The following is an 11553-nucleotide window of genomic DNA, read 5'->3' on the forward strand; positions in this document are numbered from 1 at the left end:
GGGGTTCCGGTACTGGGGGAGGGGTCCGGTACCGGGGGTGGTCCCGGGCCGGGGGGCAGGGTCCCGGCAGAGGGAGGGATGTCCCGATCCCGTTGGGGGTACCGGTACCCATGGGGGAGAGTGCCGGTACCGGATGGGGGGGCCCCGCACGGGGGGGTGTTCCCGGCACGGGGCGGGATTCCCGGTACCGGGGGGTCCCGCTCCGCCCCGTGCCTCCCCCCCGCTATGGGAAATCCCCGGGCCGGGCCCCGCAGCCCCGGCGAAGGCCTCCCGGGGGAGGAGGGGGCGACGGGGGCAGCCCGGCGGGGTGCGGGGCTGCGCGGGGGGGTGCGGGGCGGGGCGGGGCGGAGCGGGGACCCGGCGCGGTCCTGCGGATGCTCCGCCAGCGCCGGCGGGAGCGGGGCGAGCTCCAGCGCGGCACCGGCCACCCGCACCCGGCACCGGGACGGACCCTCCGCCTCCAGCACCGGCTCTCCGCCACCGGCACCGGTCCTTGGGCCCCGGCCCCGGCCGGCCTCCTTCCGCGCCCGCACCGGCTTTTCTTCCCCGGCACAGGGTCCGGTCCGCCCCCGGCACCGGGACGGACCCTCCCGTCATCCCCCCCCGCCGCTAGCACCGGTTCTCCCCCGGCACCAGGACCAGCCCGCCCCCCCGGCGGCACCGGCACTGCTCCTCCGGCAGAAGCACCGACCCTTCCCGGCTCACCGGGACTGTGCCAGGTACCGGCGCTGCGGCAGCGGGGACCCGCGGGGAGGGGGCCGGGGCAGCCGCAGCCCCCCCAGCAGCGCTGCTGGGGCGGGCGATGGAGGCTGGGCAGCTCTTGGGGTGCAGCGGGGGCTCGCCCAGCACGCACACCCCAGGGGCTCGGTGGATGGGCTGCAGGCGCGGGGACCACCCATCCCACCACCCCAGGGGTGCAGAGCCAGGGTCACCCGTGGGGACCCATCCACGGAGGGCAGCGCGGGTGGGGGGTGTCTGAGCTGTGTGCCTTCGTGGGGTGCGTGGGGGTCCCCGAGGAGGAGGAGGCAGCAGCCCGGCATGTGGCGAGGTAAGGGCTTTGAAGGTGAACCTTAGCAGGCTCCGTGAAGGGGTGAGCTGCATGTGGCTTCCTTTTCCTTCCCAAAAACCAGGCACCACGAGTCCCTTCTTCCTTAGTTTTATCTGAGGGGACCCTTGGATGGGTCCTCCTCCAGCGGGCTCCCGTGGAATTTGCACCTTCTTGGTGCAAGAGCGAAAACACCTGCACCCTTCGGACGGAGGCCAGGGGCTGTCCGGAGCAGCCAGCCCCGCTGCCGGAGCCCTGCGGCCCGCAGCAAAGCCCTGGCCCCGTCCCCACGCCTTGATGCCGACGGACGTGCCCGCCAGCCACGAGCTCGCCCCAGAGCTGTGCCCGGCGTGGAGCCCCCAGCGTGGAACCCCCGGCGTGGAACCCCAGTGTAGAACCCCGGCGTGGGGCCAGTGCTGGTGGTGCTCCTGCCCGCTGGGTGCTGACAGCGTGAATTAGGTCAGGCTTTCATCTCGGGGCAGGCTGAGCTCCCCGCTTCAGCCCCGGGGATTGATGACCCGTGGCAGGCCGGGGGGGGAGGACAGGGCTCCTGCTGCAGCACCGTGGGGTGCCGGGGAGCCGAGGACACGCCGTGGCACCGTGCAGAGAACGGGTGACGTGCTGTTTTGAAAGCGCCTCCCTTGATGATCCACCGCGATCAGATGAGCGGGAAAGGCTCCAGATAGACTCCAGGGCTGCACACACCTTTGGGGCATGGATTTTCAGGCGGTGGAAGGAGCCACAGCGGCCGCCAGGAGCCTGAGCAGCATCATCCACCCAGACATTTACTGCTAACCGGAATTCAGAAGGTGAAGCTGTGCCCGTGCTAATGAAGTAGATGGGCGAAGCAGCTGGGTCCCTCCCCAGGGCTGCATCCTGCTGAAAGCGGGTCTGAGAGCTCTCCTGTGAGCTGCGAGGGCCATGCCACGAGGGATGCGAAGGTCTCAGGAAGACGGGCAGAAGATGGGGATGGCTGAGACATGGGGGTGAAGCAAAATCCATAGCAGAGGCAGGGCTGAGCTCAAGCCCCGGGAGAGCACAGGGTGCTGGGGAGGCTTTGGCAGTGGCTCACTGGGGGACCGGCGTGGGTGCTGGGGCTGGGCGCTGAGGCCGGCTGGCTCTGAGCATCCCAGCAGGCACAGCCACCCCCGGAGCCGTTTGTGTAGTGCCAAAGCCGGCTCCTCGCTCCCCCAGCAGCATGAAATCTGCCCCAGCATCCACCAGTAAGCCCTTCCCGAGCAGGAGCGATGTGATGTGGAAGCGGGAGCTGGGATCCCACGCTGCCCTACCCGTTGCCTGAAGTTATGTCTTGAGACTGCAGTGAGACTTCCCTCCCAGCCCCGCGCTCCTTAATCACAGGATAATGCAGAGAGCTCTCCAGTCACAGCGCTAATAACCACAGCAATTTGGTTTCTGCAGCGGTATATTGTGGAAATAATTAGATGAGGGATTTCCAGCTCGTTTGGCTGAGTGATGAAAGCCTGCTCTCCACCCAGGCAGAGCTGTGCCACCATCCCTGCCAGCAGCGCCAGCCCTCCGCCCCAGCCACCAGCATCTCTAATTAACTGGAGAGGGCTGCTGGAAATTAATTTTTCAATTAACTCTCCTTGATTTCACAACAAAAGCAAACACCAGTCGGGCAGCGCCCACCTGGGAGCGAGCAGCGCAGGGCACTGACGGGGCAGACCCCAGTGTGGGGAAACTCCTTCCAAGGGGGCTGTAGGTGTTGCACCCTGGCATGAGCTAATGCTGGGGAGCACCACACCATGCTGTGCCGTGCCGTGCCGTGCTGTGCCGTGCCGTGGAGGGTCTTGATGCCTTTGGCATGAAAAGGGAGTGTGCTGGGGGGCAGATGCTTGAAGACACTAGCCCGGTCTGGGCTGCAGCTTGTCTCTGTGTCAGGTCAAGTCCAAGCCCTGAATATGAACCAGAGCTGAGTGCAAGGAGCAGGAATTCAGAGCCTGGGTCCAGCAGAGAGGTTTGCTGATGTTCACGGCTTCGGTGTTTCCAAGAGCAACGAGGAGGGGCAGCCGGCATTAGGGACCTTGCAGCCCAGCCCAGCTGGGTCACAGCTCTCGAGGTTCTGCGGAGATGTGACCTTCCCAGGCAGGGTGTCCCAAGCACGGCTCCTCAAAGGGACATCCCACATGGCACTGATCCCTTCTGGGTGCCACTGGGGCTGGGCTCACAAAACTCCGCAAGGCAGGTGGTGTGCGGAGGCTGTGGGGAGCATCCCCTGAGAGCTGTTGGTCATCCCCATTGCTCTGTCACCCAGCCGTGCTCACGCAGCTACCCCCCAGCACTTGATGGAAATACTTGCAAGGACCTTCCTCTTCAATTTATCCCATAAATAGCAAAAAGATTCCCCTGCCCTGCATGCCCCGTGGTCACAGGCTGGGGGGGAACTCTGGGCTGGAAGGTGGGTTAGTGCTGGCACTGAGGAGCCGGCTCTGGGGGCAGCTTTGGGCTCAGTATTTGCCCTCTGAAGCCTGAACCAGCAGCGAAACCTTCACTGGGGCTGCCCATGTGGACCGTCCGCCTTGGGGTGCTGGCGGTCCAGCCATCGTCCCAGCAGGGTCCATTCCTGGTGCTCCCCGCCCCCCCAGGCACCCACGCTCCCCAGTGGTGGCTGCGTTTCAGCAGTGTATCTATAGCCCCCGCTGTACTTGACGTCCCTGCCAGATGAAAACTCCCATACAAACCCAGGCTATTATTATCTCTGTCTTCCACCGTGCTAATGGTCTCTCAGGAAACAGTCATCTTCTTTTATTTTTTTCTTTTTTTTTTTTAGCATTTAAAGCCCACAAATGCTGGAGTGGTGGTATGGAAAAGGCAGGCATGGTGGAGCCAAGCACTGAGCCCTCGCCGAGCACAGGGGAGCCGGCATCCCCCTGACCCAGTGGACACAGGGAGCCGTGGCTGGGCAGGACCAGCCGAGGACCAGCCCCAGGGCTTTCTGGTAGGCACTGCTGAGGGCTGGGGATGGCAATGGGCAGTACAGGGAATACTGGGGATGGCTGTGGCATGGGGCCACTGAGAAACCCACATGATGAGGAGCAAGTGAGGTCCCTCTGCCCCCCACCTGCCATGCTTGGGTGGGAGGACTACAGGGTCCTGTGGCATCGGGGAAGGGGTCCCTTCTCAGGTCCATCTCTCCCACTCATTTCCCTCTCCTTGCTCCCCATTTTGCTGTCCCGGTGCTTTGCCTGGTGCCTTGGACGGCTCCATCTGCCAGGAGTGCCAGCAGTGCCGGCAGCCCTGCCATTGGATGGATGATGCCAGCCCCACAGCCAGGGTTTCTGTTGGGTGCTGGGTATCACCGGGGTAATCACCCAGGGATTATTTGGGGTTAACAAGTGGCTCCTGTAAAGCAAAAGCCTCGAAACGTGAGATTATATAAACAGCGCTGGAGGCAGCTGCAGCACAGCCTGTAATTAATTCGTGGCAGTAAAGTGCTTTGAAGATCCAAGGCGACGTGGATGCCGGGTGTAAGGCAGCCCGAGGGACAGCACCCACCAGCAGCAGGGACCTGCTCAGCTCCAGCTCCTGTGTCCCCGCTCCTGCTGAAGGGATGCTGCGAGGGGAAGAGGCGGGGGGTGGAGCTCGAGCACCCCATGAGCCTGCTGGGTGCTGGGCTCAGCCCCACGATGGCCCTGCAGAGCCCATCCTGCAGCATCCATCCTCCCTCCCAAAATCACGGAGGGCGCACAGCCAGGAGCAGGCTCAGCCCTGTTGCTTTGGCAGGGGTGCAGCAATGGAGGGACCACAGTGGCTGGTGGGGATGGGACAAGACATTGCCACGTCCTGGAACACCCTCAGGGCTATGGAAGCTTTGTTAGGAAAACTTTTGTGCCCCTCCAGTAAAAATAGGGATTATCGATCCCATGGTTCCAGAGCATCCTCATGCTGAATTGGGGCTGCAGCTTGGGCTTGCTTTGTTCCAGGTTCATGCAGTGCATCAAGCAAGGGCCAAACCTCCATCACTTAAGCAAGAAACATTTCGAGGAGTCAGAGTCCTGCCCGCTGTCCTTGCATCCCTCCTCACAGTGCCCATGCGTGCACTGCGACCAGCGTTAATGTCCTCGTGTGGGACAATCCCCCTTGTTTTGCTGCAGACTCATGGCTCCAGGGTCTCAGAGGCCCCATTGCTAATTGCCTGGCTGAGGTTTATCTTCATTATACAAGCGGTTCCCCGCACGTTATCATTGAGCTCATCTCACCGTGGTGCCTTCTGCATCCCATCCCTGCCATGAAGCGTAGGGAGAGCCACGTGCCTCCCATGCGCTGGCAGCTCCATGGCCCCAAGAGTATCCCAAAATAGGCTGGAAGGCTGCCAGCCCGCGGTGACGGGGTCCCCGGGGTCCCCCCCTCCTGCTTGGTGGCTCATGGCAATGCTGCTGGGGAAGGCAGGACCGTGGCAGGGACATGCTGTGCCTTGAGGCGGCAGGGAGCTGAGCTGCTTCCTCCCATTCTCTTGGCAGCACCGGCACCGTCGGCAATGAGAGCGATGGCAGACCAGGCTGCAGCGGCGGCGGACGCCTCTCCAACGCTGGCACCGTCCCCAGGCTCCCCTCAGCATGGGGACACCGATGGGCTCACAATCCAGCCCACCAGCTCCAGGGAGGACGGCGGTGGCCAGGACGGCTGTGGGCTTGTTTTCACAGTGGATGGGGACACAAAGCCTGTCCCCTCACCCCAGCCCGGGGGGATGCTCCTGGCTGACGTCCCGCGGGCCCCCCAGCCCCGGCTGAGCCCAGCCAAGTCCCGCACGGCCCCATCTTCCCCCAGCGTCTCCCCGTCGGAGAGCCGTGCCGCCTTGCTCCGGCTGCGGGAGGCCAGGCTGGAGGACACCAAGAGGCGGCTGTCGGAGGCCATGCAGGAGCCCCTCAGCCGGCTCAGCCGGCTCATGGCCGAGGAGAGCAGCCCCGTGCCCCGCGCGAAGGCCAGCACCGGGGCGCAGGAGGTGGGGGGCAGCCCCGGGCCGGCGGGGGGCCGTGGGGCTTGGGGACGCCGGGCACGGGACTGGAGCCCCTGGGAGCCCACCCTGAACTGCCGCTATGAGATCTGCTCCTACGGGGACGTGATCCAGGTGGTGGAAGTGGCGCAGCAGGATGCAGAGCCCCAGCCGCCCCTTCCCGAGGAGCTGCCACCGGCGCGGCCGGGGGGCACGGTGCCGGGCAGAGCTCTCGCCTCCATCGCACTCCTCGCCTACGGCTACTTCGTCCTGCCGCTGCCGCCCTACGCCGCCGGCCTCTGCCTGGGACTCCTCTGCGGGCTGGTGCTGGGCTTCCTCGCTGTCCTTCTCCTCCTGCCGAAGCCTCTGCCAGCACCACGGGCACCGCGGGACCACCCGCGCCCCAAGCTGCTCCCAGGGGAGCCGTGGGAAACCCACCGCCTCCAGGTAGGAAGGAGGTCCGGGATGGGGTGCTGGGGGGCAGCTGGGGGGGAGCCCAGGGTTGGGATGCAGCGTCAGGGGTGTGCCCAGCCCGCGGCAGGGGCAGGCTGCCACCCATGTGGCACAGTGGGAAGCAGCTGGGTCCCTTTCCCCACACCTAGGGCTGGATGAACCAGCTGCATGCCTATGACCCTGAGGTTTTCCACCCCTCGCTCACGCACTCTGTGCTTGCCATGCTGGATGGAGCCACCCTCAAGCTCTCCTACCCCAAGAGCAACATCCCGCGCCGTGCCACCTTCGAGGAGGAAATCCTCGAGGCCGTCTTCATCAGCCACCGCTGCTACGACCTGACTGATGCCAAGGTAAGCCTGGTGATGCCAAGGACCCTTCCGTGGGGACCCCTGACATCCCACGCCTTGGCCCATCCTCACCGCTGCTCTCGGTGTTGCAGGTCTTCCTCTGCCCGCCCAGCTTGGCCCGAAAGCGGACGTGGAACAAGAAATACCCCATCTGCATCCTCCTCCCTGACCCAGCGGAGGTGGAGTGCCGGAGCAGCGAGGAGCACGACTTGGAGCTGCAGAAGGATGAAGGGACAAAGAAGACGCTGGTGCCAGGGCAGGATGTCCCGGGGGACTGCAGAGAGAGGTGCCTGTACCTCTTTGGGCGGACGGGGAGGGAGAAGGAGGAGTGGTACCAGCACCTCGTGCAAGCCTCCCGCGGGACACCCAGCAGCAGCCGTGGTGAAGCCAGGGCAGGTGAGAAGCATCATGGTCTCTGCTCTGTGCCGGGACTGATCCGGGGTGGGAGCCATGTGTGTGCCGGGAGGACAAGCCCTTGGTAGAGAGCAGTGAGCATGGGGGGCCACGAAGGAGCCCAGAGCATAGCCAAGAGCATTTGCAGCAGCAGGGAGAGCCCAGAGGATCCCTTGCCAGAACAGGGTGGGGGGCATGTCCTTGGCACCACAGATGGGCAGCCTGTCACCACGTGTGCATCACGGCACATCACCACACACACCCGCATCGTGGCCAGGCGGCACATCACCCTGACCCACTCGTGTCCCCGTGCCCCCAGGTGTGGGACCGGCTCTGCAGAGCAGCGGCAGCAGCAGCGGGGGGAGCGCTGAGGACATCCCCTCCACTCTCCCACCCAAGGACCTGGCGGGAAGCATCCGACAGAAGATTTTCCTGGATTACAGCACCTACATGGCCCGATTCGTGCCAGCGCAGGTGGAGGGCAGCCCGGACCAGAGCCCCTCTCACAGAGCACTGGGCAGCCCCACACCCACAAAGGTGAGTGGGACAAATCCAGCATTGGGAGAAGGACACAAGTGCTAAGTGGAGGCTGAAGGACCCGTGCGCAGCCACTTCCAGTCCTGTGGTTCATTTCCTCCCTCCCGGCACCACAGTTTGAGCAGCCCAGCCGTGGTACAGGGGAGCTCCTGGCCAGTGGGTCCCACCTCTCGTGGGGCCACCTCACGCCAGGGGCTCATGGCTTCTGTCCCTCCGCAGCACGGGGAGGACATGGCCGGGCGCAGCAAGGTGTGCATGGCCTGGATGAACGCGCTAGTGGGGCGCATCTTCTGGGACTTCCTCCGGGAGCAGTACTGGGCTGAGCTAGTGTCCAGCAAGATCCAGAAGAAGTTGAGCAAGATCAAGGTGAGAGGCAGGAGCATCACAGCACCCCAGGGAGTCTCATCCCCAAGATCCCACAGTGGGTGCCAGGCTGCAGTGACCGTCCCCGTGTGGTTTCCCCCATCAGCTCCCATATTTCATGAACGAGCTGACACTGACGGAGCTGGACATGGGCACATCCATCCCCTCAGTCCTCAGCGCCTCCAGCCCCACCATCAATGAGCGAGGTAAGAGCCCCCGTAGAGCAGCGGGGACCCCAGGGCTGGCTCCATGGTGCCAGCCCAGTCCCCGAAGCAGGGAGGTTTTGGCAGGCACATGAGCAGCCCTCGGCCCCTGTGGTGCTGACAGGGGCTCACCCCATCCCTCTCCCCGGCAGGGCTCTGGGTGGACATGGAGGTCACCTACAGCGGCTCGTTGCAGATGACGCTTGAGACGAAGATGAACCTCTGCAAGCTGGGGAAGGAGAGTGCTGCAGAGGAGAGCAACCCCGCAGAGGCAGGCAGAGAGGGGTAAGGAGACTGTGCATGGCTGGGTTTCATCCTCCTCTTCCTCTTGCCTGAGCGAGGCAAGAGGGTGCTGGCCCCAAGGCACCCCTGTGATGCTCCTCGCATCTCACAGGGCCAGGCCACGGCTGATCCTGCTGGCAGACAGTGATGCCGAGTCATCCAGCGCTGGCTCCTCCGATGAGGAAGACATCGCCACTGCAGAACCGGCGGGAGCCCTGGGGGAGCGGGTCCTGCCGCCTGGCACCGAGGGGTAAGGGCTGGTTCGGGGTCCGCACCACGGTGGGCTTGGGGAGATGCTAGGGAGGCACGGTGCTACGCCAGCACAGTGGCGCGTGGCCGGTGTCCCCAGGAAGGCACACACAGGCACCCCAGCACATCACGGCAGCCTCTCACAGGGGGCTCCTTGTCCCTGCGGGGTGCTGTGGCAGATGGCTGGCGGACACTGAAAGCCACCACAGCGCTGGCTCTCACCCTGCTGCTGAGCTGTGGCTCCTCTCGCTTTAGCCACGTCAGCGGCAACAGCACAAGCCGGAAGATCTTGCGCTTTGTGGATAAGATCGCCAAGTCCAAGTACTTCCAGAAGGCCACTGAAAACGAGTTCATCAAAAAGAAGATTGAGGAGGTTTCCAACACACCGCTGCTGCTGACGGTGGAGGTGCAGGAGCTGGCAGGCACCTTGGCCGTGAACATACCACCACCACCAACGGACCGTGTCTGGTACCAGCTCTCCTTCCTCCCACGCGGGGACACACGCACATCCTCCTTCCCGCTCCCCTTGCTCCCTATGGCTCGGCCAAGGAGCCAGCTCGGGGGCTTTGGGTTCCTCCGTGTGCACCAGCAAGCCAGGGCTGTTCTCCCAGAGGGACTCACAGACCTCAGGCTCATTTCTCCTCATCTCCACAGAGAGCTCCCCCTGCAACCCAGCTGCCTCCTCCCAGGAGGCAGGTCCCTAAAACCCAGCAAAGCAGGGCTACGTGGGCTGTGCCACATATTTGGGATGTGATGCTTTCTGCCTCTTTCCTTTCCCCTTGCAGGTACAGCTTCCGAGTCCCACCCCAGCTGGAGCTGAAGGTGCGCCCAAAGCTGGGCGAGCGGGAGGTGACATTCCTCCATGTCACTGAGTGGATCGAGAAGAAGCTGCAGCATGAATTTCAGGTGCCTGGTCTGTTAAAGGGCTCAGCAAACCCTGCTAAGTGTGGGCATTGCTGCAATCAGGGATAAACAGACCTCGCTTTGGGCCAGGGATCTCTCTACAAAAAGCCAACATCTGATCTGGTCTGTCCAGCTTTGGACAGTCAAGAAACACAACCTAAGTAACCAGCTGCAGGGGCTGGTGCTCTGAGCACTAGAGAGCTTGAGAAGTGGCTTCCTCCCAGCACGTGCAGCCCTGCCTCAAGGTGGGGGGTGGGATTAGGAGTGTCAGCAGGCCCCAGGCAGACCCTCCCCCCACCAAGGGCTGAATTCACCCATCCGTTTTGGTTTTGGGACGTTTGGGAGATTTACCATCACAAGGTACTCGCTGGTTTGTTTTCAGCCTCTCACCTTTGAGACCTCTGGTCAAAGAGCAGAAATGTCCCCGCAGATATTTGGGTACCCCAATCCCCCCAGAGCCACCCATGTGAATGGCTTCAAAGTGCTGGTCCCTGCCCTCGGCCATGACCACCCTCGAAGCCATACAGGTCAGCAGGGCAAAGAAAAACTGCTCCTGCTTGTCCCCACCCTGAGGCATCCAGAGCTGGAAATCTCTAGGGCCAGGCACAGTCAGCTGCTGCGGAGGGGATGGGAGCCCAGGACCTTCTGTTCACAGCCCCAGTCTCTAAGTTTTACATCCTCAAAACCACTTAGTTGTTATTCTGGATCCCTCTTTTCAGAAAATTTTGGTGATGCCGAACATGGATGATCTCATCATTCCCATCATGCGCTCCGGCTTGGATCTTCAGCCACCCGCTGCGGGACTGCCCAGGGACCCACCCGCCAAGGGAGAGAAGAGGCTCTGAAGCGCAGCCCCAGGGGGAAGGCAGAGACCCTGCGAGAGCTCAGGGACCTCGCTGGGACACGGGGCCAGCCTGGGCCCCGCCACTGACCGCAGCCGGGGCTATGCCGTGGGCTCCGAGCTTCTCGGTTCATCTCATCCTCAGCACATTTGTAGATGAGCCTCCTCCTTAAAAACCGCAAGCACACGTTCAGAGCAGAACCAGACATGGGGCAAGGGGTTTGCTGGAGACCCAAGAACTTCGTGCACCTCCTCCCAGGCTCCCAGGACTCCTGGCCAAGGGGGCAGCTCTGCACCAGCGGAGGGCTGGGCTTTCCACTGTCTGGTTCCCAAAGAGGGTGCAGGACGCCCAGACCGGTTCTGCACTGAAGGAGTTGTTGTCACCGCTGATGCAAGACATCACAGCTCCAAAACGCATCATACCCTCCCTGCAGGCAGCTGGACTGCAAGGAAAACAGGGGTGGGGAACGGGTCCAAAATCTGAATAAACCCATCACTGCCCGGTCTGACCTAGCAGCCATCTTATTGTACCCAAGTTCCCCACCTGCTGAGGATGCCAGCTGCCAGGATCGTGGGGCTTTCTGCAGGGAGAAGTCCACCAGCTGTATTTTCAGCTCAGCAAAAGGCGTACCTGGGGGTGCACGTGTGAGCAGAGAGATGGGCAGTGAGCCTGGGAGGGGGCAGGTAATGGGGAGGCCCTGTATTCCCAGTGGAAACTGGGGCTGAAGTGCTGGTACCTGCTCTGCTCCCCTCTGGAAGAGACGAAGGACAGTCTTCACCATGGTCTGGGTGAATGCAGGCAGTGGGAAAAAATTCACCAGGCAAAGAAAAGGGAGGATCCAGAAGACAGAGCAGACACCTGGCCATCCCCGTTAGTCCCCATCCATACAGGCCAGTCCCAAGCGCTAATTGTCCCATCCCTACCTGCTGAGGAGCCTTGAGGACACGCTGTTGCCCACAGGCAGCACCGAATACAGGCAAGA

At 63.0% G+C, this 11553-nt stretch overlaps 1 protein-coding gene across 2 annotated transcripts; it reads left to right on the plus strand.

Annotated features, from left to right (window-relative positions):
* The first annotated feature begins 36 nt into the window (after window positions 1–36).
* On the plus strand, window positions 37–11490 carry LOC121086733 (testis-expressed protein 2-like). 2 transcript variants are annotated; one of them, XM_040590872.1, is made up of 13 exons: window positions 41–719; window positions 3837–4004; window positions 5527–6446; window positions 6602–6802; window positions 6892–7195; window positions 7512–7729; window positions 7949–8095; window positions 8199–8298; window positions 8448–8580; window positions 8690–8827; window positions 9082–9294; window positions 9612–9732; window positions 10449–11490. In XM_040590872.1, exons 3-13 carry the CDS (start codon window positions 5544–5546, stop codon window positions 10572–10574), a joined length of 2604 nt encoding a protein of 867 aa, XP_040446806.1. In that variant the 5' UTR covers window positions 41–719; window positions 3837–4004; window positions 5527–5543; the 3' UTR covers window positions 10575–11490. The 2 variants fall into 2 exon arrangements, with proteins under 2 accessions (XP_040446805.1, XP_040446806.1); XM_040590871.1 differs by lacking the exon at window positions 10449–11490 and having other exon boundaries at window positions 37–719; window positions 9082–9732.
* The last annotated feature ends 63 nt before the right edge of the window (window positions 11491–11553 follow it).

This window comes from Falco naumanni, chromosome 4, assembly GCF_017639655.2.
Source record: "Falco naumanni isolate bFalNau1 chromosome 4, bFalNau1.pat, whole genome shotgun sequence".
Classification (NCBI taxonomy): Eukaryota; Metazoa; Chordata; class Aves; order Falconiformes; family Falconidae; genus Falco; species Falco naumanni.

What these genes read in the sequence shown, in the direction of transcription:
- LOC121086733 (XM_040590871.1), top strand. Translation starts at nt 5,544, where the DNA reads ATGAGAGCGATGGCAGACCAGGCTGCAGCGGCGGCGGACGCCTCTCCA. An exon ending in GCAGCCCCACACCCACAAAG is followed by an intron (nt 7,730 to 7,948) that starts GTGAGTGGGACA and finishes GTCCCTCCGCAG; the next exon opens with CACGGGGAGGACATGGCCGG. An exon ending in CTGCCGCCTGGCACCGAGGG is followed by an intron (nt 8,828 to 9,081) that starts GTAAGGGCTGGT and finishes CTCTCGCTTTAG; the next exon opens with CCACGTCAGCGGCAACAGCA.